The 6,904-nt window shown below is 32.9% G+C and overlaps 1 protein-coding gene across 1 annotated transcript; it reads right to left on the bottom strand.

Moving 5' to 3' along the window:
- Positions 1–1,711: 1,711 nt before the first annotated feature.
- On the bottom strand, positions 1,712–4,349 carry LOC129620518 (olfactory receptor 4Q2). Its single transcript, XM_055536332.1, has 3 exons — positions 3,399–4,349; positions 2,052–2,118; positions 1,712–1,963 (listed from the first exon to the last, which is right to left on the bottom strand). Exon 1 carries the CDS (start codon positions 4,347–4,349, stop codon positions 3,408–3,410), a length of 942 nt encoding a protein of 313 aa, XP_055392307.1. The 3' UTR covers positions 1,712–1,963; positions 2,052–2,118; positions 3,399–3,407.
- Between the last annotated feature and the right edge of the window lie 2,555 nt (positions 4,350–6,904).

The raw sequence follows: 6,904 nt of genomic DNA, 5'->3' as shown, positions 1-6,904 counted from the left end.
ACCAAAATTCAATTATTTTTTGCCTCATTTTTATTTTGATCTTGCCAGATGTTTATTTTAATACTATTCAAATAAGTAACATTTTATTTATTATTTTTACCTTTTATAGATAAACATTTTTACTGAAGAATTGCATATATTTAGAGGAGTATACAAATAATGATTATATAGCTCAACAAAATTTCACAAAATGAACACACAGATTGAGGAACATAGTATCAGAAGTTCCCTCACTCCCTGTTCCATTCTCCACCCACTAAGGATAACTACAGTCTTGATTTTTAATGGATACATTATTTATTCTTTTCTTGAGCTTATAGAATGAAATCATAGAGTATGCACTTGTGCTAAAATTATGTCATTGTAAAAGGCAATTTTGTCTCTTTGTTTCCAACATTTATGGCTTTTTAGTTTCTTTTCCTTGTGATATTGCCTAGATAGGATGTCTAGCAGCATATTATTTAAATGGTAAAATTGGGACTCTTTGGCACACTTCATATCTCATGGGAAAGCTTTTTAAAAATTCACATGCTGATGTGTTCAGTAGATATTTATTGATATCCTCTCTAAGAATAAGGAGTTTCCTGCTATATTTGAATGTGATGAATTTCATCAAGTATACTTTCCATAATTATGAATTAAATATATAACTATTTTATTTTCTATTTAATCTTCTTGCTTTTGATGCTTTACATGTAGTATAATTTTAGTACTTTTAATTACATTTTCAATTTTTGTATTGTCAGTGTATAGAAATACAATGGACTTCTTAAGCTTCTTATTTTAAAATACAGATATATAGGTGTTTCAAAAATGGTGGTAAGGTCATGACAGGAGAAGCAGTAAAAGTAATCAAAGAGTAGTATTAGGGATATTTTATTGGGGCAGTTGATTTCTTGAGAATTCTAGACAGCTCTATTTGTATTTCTGTTTAAACATGCATTCTAATTTATCCTGTAGAATTTATAGTTATATCTGGGTTTGGGTGGACTCCGGGAGTTGGTGATGGAAGGGAGGCCTGGCGTGCTGTGGTTCATGGGGTTGCAAAGAGTTGGACACGACTGAGCGACTGAACTGAACTGTTTATTTATATTTTCTAAGAATACTGATTTTATTTTATGTACTTTTATCTTCTCCTCCTATTACAAAATGTTGAACCATTTTTTAAATTCCTAAGTATCACTTTTCCCATATATTATTGATTAGTGGAAAATGTCGAGGAGCAAGAGAGATCCTCTCTCTTAATCTCTAGAAAAAAATAAACTGCATTATGTCTTTATGATGAATTGCCTCAATCCTGCTGAATTTTAACCTTCGCTCTCTCCTCTGTTAGTAATACTGTTATTAAGCAATAAAAACTAAAAGACTGACAAATAATTCAACTATAGTCATTATAAATAGTCATTTTTCTATAGATGAAGTCACATGCTTTCTAGTTATTTGTGTTATGAATCAGGTTTCCTTCTCAGTATTATTATCTTCTCAGTATTGAGGTGTCTATCTGGTCTTCACGGACAACAGGTGGTGTATCTATAAACGTTTTTATATCTGTTTTAAGAACTAAAGCAACTTTGATCTGTTCTTGCTCTGTCATATATCTCAAAATGTTTTCTATGTCTCAGTGAAAACTTTGCAAATTCTCTTTCCAAGTAAGGGGGAAAAGAATCCTCAACTTTGAAATATCTCTTCCCCAATCATTGCCACATCAATTAGATGCCTCCTTCATTTATTCAGCATATTTTTATCAAGTCTTTAATTCATTTTATTTTGGACATTTTAAAAAGTAAATGTTGGGAATATGTAGAGCCTGCCTGGTGGCTCAGCAGTAGATTCCACCTGCAATGCAGGAGATGCGGTTTCAATCCCTGGGTCGGGAAGATTCCTTGGAGAAGGAAATGGCAACCTACTCCAATATTCTTGCCTGGAGAATTCGATGCCAGAGGAGCCTGGAGGGCTACAGTCCCTAGGGTCAAAAAGGAGTCAGACATGACTTGGATACTAAACAATACTAAGTGCTAAGAGAATACTTTTGTGGAGATTCAAACACTCACTTGGAGTTTTGCTGCATCTATTCTGCACATTCACCAGCTCTGGCTACAGGACCATGTGAGTCTTCATCTGTCATAGGAAAGAGCTAAATCTGACTCTGACTCAGAAATGTATAGATAATAAAGACAAAACCTCAGTATCCAATGAGTTAACCAAATATTCTTGGCTTCTGTCTCTGTCACACAAATTAGTTGCTGCAATGGCTTCTATAATCCACTGACATAAAAACCCTAAAACGTGGAGGCTTCATTTGTATTTCACATTTATATTAAATTTGTGTCTAGCTTGTTCTAAACTTGAATGTCATTTTAACTTTCCTATCTTTGCTTATAAACAAAAAACAAACCTATGAGTTAGTTTTAATATAACTTTAAGGATAACCAATGTATTGATGAAAATATTGACAGTAGTATAAGCTGTGCCCAATAATTGATGAAGTTGAAAATGTTGTAACTTATTTCTGTACACTTTCTAGCATTCTCCACAAACCAGTTACAGTAGGTTACACTGTTGTTTCATTAAGGCAAATCAAGAAATATAGAATTTCACCATCTGTGTCTTTTGAAAAAGTATCAACTTCAATGAGTAAATAATAGTGAAACCCTGTTATGAAACAGGCACCAATCTGCATCCATATCTATCATCATTTTTAGCTCTCACAAAGAACTAGAAAATAGGCATCAATTTATACATGCTACAGATAGTGACCTTACTTGACTTGTAATTCTAAGAGGGGTATTTGAACCCACAGTATTAGGCAATTGCTGTCTCAATTACACTACTAGATGGTAATTAATAGTGTGGTGAAGTGATGAAGCAGACTAATATATCCCACTAGTTTGTTGTTATACAGTCATATAAATATGATTCACTCTGACTCATCTAATTGATTCCTTTTATTGTGAGAGTAAGAAACCTGTATAAATTCATTACTTAATTCATTGCAAACTTTTAGTTGGAGTAAGTTAAAACTGAGACCGAGACAAAACCTGTGGCAAGGTGGAGAAGAAATTGATGAGAATTTGGAAAGGGTAGATTGTACCTGTATGTAATAATAGCAAACTGAATATACAAAATGTATAGAATAAAATTTTATTAGACAAGTGGATAGAATGGAAGAGCCTAAATTGATTGGAAACAGAAACCAGATTTTCTTTAGGGAAGAAAAGGAAGCAGAAAACAGAACAATTCAGTATGAAAGGAGTTTTTCTGGGCTTAATTTTGTTATAAAGCCATAAATAGTATTATGATTTAATGGAAGAAAACCAAACAACTAAGCTACCATCTCCTAACACATTCTTCCCAAAGTAATTATTCTAACCCAAGATTCTTTGCTTGCAAAAACTCACTTCATCTTCTTATGTCTCCTGCTTTTTCCAAGTAAGTCCACTCCTATCCCACAGCTTTCGCATGGCTGACTTGACCTCTTTGTTCTGAAGTGTGTAGATGAGGGGGTTCAGCATGGGAGTAATAACGTTGTAGAGTACAGACACCATCTTGTCCACAGAAAAAGTGGAGAATGGACGAGCATAGATGAAAATACAGGGTCCAAAAAAGAGTGTTACCACCATGAGGTGAGAGCCACAGGTTGAGAGTGCCTTTCGCCTTCCTTCCTGGGAGCGAATCTTGACTAGGATAGTGGCATAGGAAGAAACCAACACTACAAAGGAGCTGGTAGAAATCAACCCACTATTAGATACCATTAGCAATTCAATGACAAAAGTGTCTGCACAGGCAAGTTTGATGACAGGGGGAACATCACAAAAGAAGTTGTCCACCTGATTTGGCCCACAAAAGGGCCGACGGACAGTGAGAATTGTCTGGACAGTAGAGTGCACAAATCCTCCCATCCAGGAGGCAGCTACCAACACACAGCATAATCCTCGACTCATGATAGTGGTATAGTGCAGGGGGCGACAGATTGCAACATAGCGATCATAGGCCATCACTGTGAGCAGGAACATCTCTGCTGCCCCTACAACATGCAGGAAGAAGAGCTGCACAATGCATTGGTCATAGGGAATGAGCTTTTCATTATCAAGAAAGTCGGCCAGAAGCTTAGGGGTAGTTACTGTTGAATAACAAAGATCCAGGAAAGAGAGGTTGCCAAGAAGGAAATACATGGGTGATGAATTCAGATGGTTATCATAGGCTACTGTGACCATGATAAGGACATTTCCTACCCAAGTGGACACATAGAAGAGAAGAAATAGTACAAATAGCCCTGTTTCAATAGATTGCGTCTGTGAGAAACCTGCCAGGATAAATTCTCTCACTACCTTTGTTTGGTTTTCATCCATTTGATCTGGTTTCACCTGGATCAAAAAATTAAACAATGGGGCATTAGTAATGTTAAAACTGGATAAGATATTTCACACAAAATGTAAGAACCTTATTTCAAAAATGAAATTTTTCTCTAGGATGCATCTTGATTGGTTAGCTGGAAGAAATTATTTTTTCCTTAGATGATATGAATACATATTTCCCAACAACTCTAGCTTTGAGATACTGATGAAGTAGCCAACATTTTTTAAAGTCACCAGTACTGGACTTTTAACTTCAACTTGATGTATCTCTATCTTCCATCAGTCAGCATTTTCCTTCCCCTATTTTACATTGTCTCAAGGCAATATTACATTTCACTAAGATATTAATATTTTTAAAAAATTATAATCTTTAGAAAAAAATAAAACTAGAAGATACAATTTAAAATTCCAGTGTACAGGCATTAGAGTCTACAAAGGTTTTATCTGAGATAAGAAATCATCACACTGTAGATGGTTAGGCTACTATAATAACCCTGTGGCCTTTTCTATGAAGATAACTCTTGAGGCTCCACCCTGTAAAAATGACCAGAGGGAAGTTTATTTGCCACTTTGGTCTTATTGCTAGCTCATTACCTAAGTAATGACACTTAAAATTTGCTGACAGTCTGTCCTGCATATTATTGTTATAATACACTTCCATCCAGCTTATTATTATAGTTATAGTTATATATTATAGTTATAGTATAATAACATTTCTTATCTTAGGTCATAGCTGTGGACATATGAGTACATAGTATGCTTTTATTGATCTAAATAGAATCATATGATGGTTATTCATACATTCAAGTTACTCCCTTGTTTGACTCCTATCAAATTGGGCACAAAGAAATGATTTCTCTTATATGAAAAAATTAGTAGTCCAGGAAGTGTGTTTGCATATTTCATCCATTCATATGAGCAATAGCTAGAAGGTGCCACTGCATGAAATGAAATAGGTAATAGTCTACTGAGGACTGTGAGTACACGCAATAGCTGCTATTGACTCAAAGTCTACAGAGCTACCACACACACAGCAATGTTTTGAGGAATTAAGACACAATAATTTCAAGTTTAGATATCAGTGAATATTCTTTATACTTTATCATCATAGTTCATGCCCTGTTTGAGTCTATGAACTTCATATCTTCATTTAGGCATTTAACAAGAATGCAAGTTTTGAAAAAGATACTTTAAACCAAATAAAAATTAAAGAAAACAGTAAAAATGTATATACTTCTCAATTAAAGAAATTATATGAAAAAAAGAAAAACAATTATATGAATAGAAATATTGTTATTTATATGTTAACAATTAAAATTATCAAGGAATAATATGAAGAAAATCTCCCAAATTTAAGTATCATTTTGTTAAAATGATGTTTGCAAAAAGATTCATTAACCAGAGAAAATGGTAAAATAATAAAGGGAAATAAAACAACACACAAAAATATACTTAAAACATGAAAGTAATTTATATACACTAAAAAGTTAAGCTATATAAAACAGCTATACTAAAGGAAAAGACAATAAAATATAAATATTTACTTGGACCATTGAAACTTTCTTTTAACTTATTGATAGTTTAAAATTTTCTATAATAAACTCAATTATACTTTTGATTAATATATAACTCTGTGAATTTGTGCAGTTATAAATATCCACACAGCTTTTTTGATAGTAAAACTCTTATTTTATATTAAAAAACTGAATATTTGGATTTTGTCCTTTATTTGCAACTTAATTGTTGCTTATTTCAGTTACTAAATTTCAGATTAAAAATCCCCTTAATTATAATCCATGTAACTTTTTTTACAGAGCTATTACTGTTGTCTAGGTATAACATAAAAAACCTCAGATTTATTAAAAGCAAGGTTTTAATGACAAATATGTTTTTCAAAAAGTATTTCACAATTTAATTTTTCGTGTTTAAACATTTTTGTAATTACAAAAATAATGAACATTTATTGCTGAAATTTAGAAACACGATAAACATGAGGAAAATAATTTTCCTAATACCAAGAAGCAAACATGATTAACTTTAGTGTGTCATACATTCTTGAAAGCTTTCTAAAGTGCATTTTTTATTTATATAATTGATATTACATATACAATATGATCTACTACTGAAAAATTCTGCAATTTCCATTAAATACTGATCTTGCAAATGGGTATAGATAACAGGAACATGAAGTAAAGCTTTCAACATAATAGAGTTTAAGTCTAATTATATACCTTCTGCATATAAAGTGTAGATTCTCGGGTCTTGTGGTCACAGAAGCCTGGCACATTAACACTACAGAGCCATCCTAAATACTATAGAAGTAGGAAAATTAATAAACAAAGAGGAACCCCTAGGTTACACTGGCCATTATTAGGAAATTTGGGCATTCAGGGATTTAGGGATTCAGGCACTCATAATCAAATTGCAATGGGAATTATTAAAAATTTTAAATCATAATCTATTGCCAGAAATTACCAAACACAAAAAATATGTGTGTTTTAGGGTAGTAGTGGGATGCAGGGGTAAATGGCAATGGATAGGGGGAAAAA

This window comes from Bubalus kerabau, chromosome 10 (assembly GCF_029407905.1).
Source record: "Bubalus kerabau isolate K-KA32 ecotype Philippines breed swamp buffalo chromosome 10, PCC_UOA_SB_1v2, whole genome shotgun sequence".
NCBI classification, from domain to species: domain Eukaryota; kingdom Metazoa; phylum Chordata; class Mammalia; order Artiodactyla; family Bovidae; genus Bubalus; species Bubalus kerabau.
This window is presented reverse-complemented; position numbering and strand designations above follow the sequence as displayed.

Excerpts from the sequence above, each read along its gene's own strand:
- LOC129620518 (XM_055536332.1), bottom strand. The coding sequence starts at position 4,349 with ATGGATGAAAACCAAACAAAGGTAGTGAGAGAATTTATCCTGGCAGGT.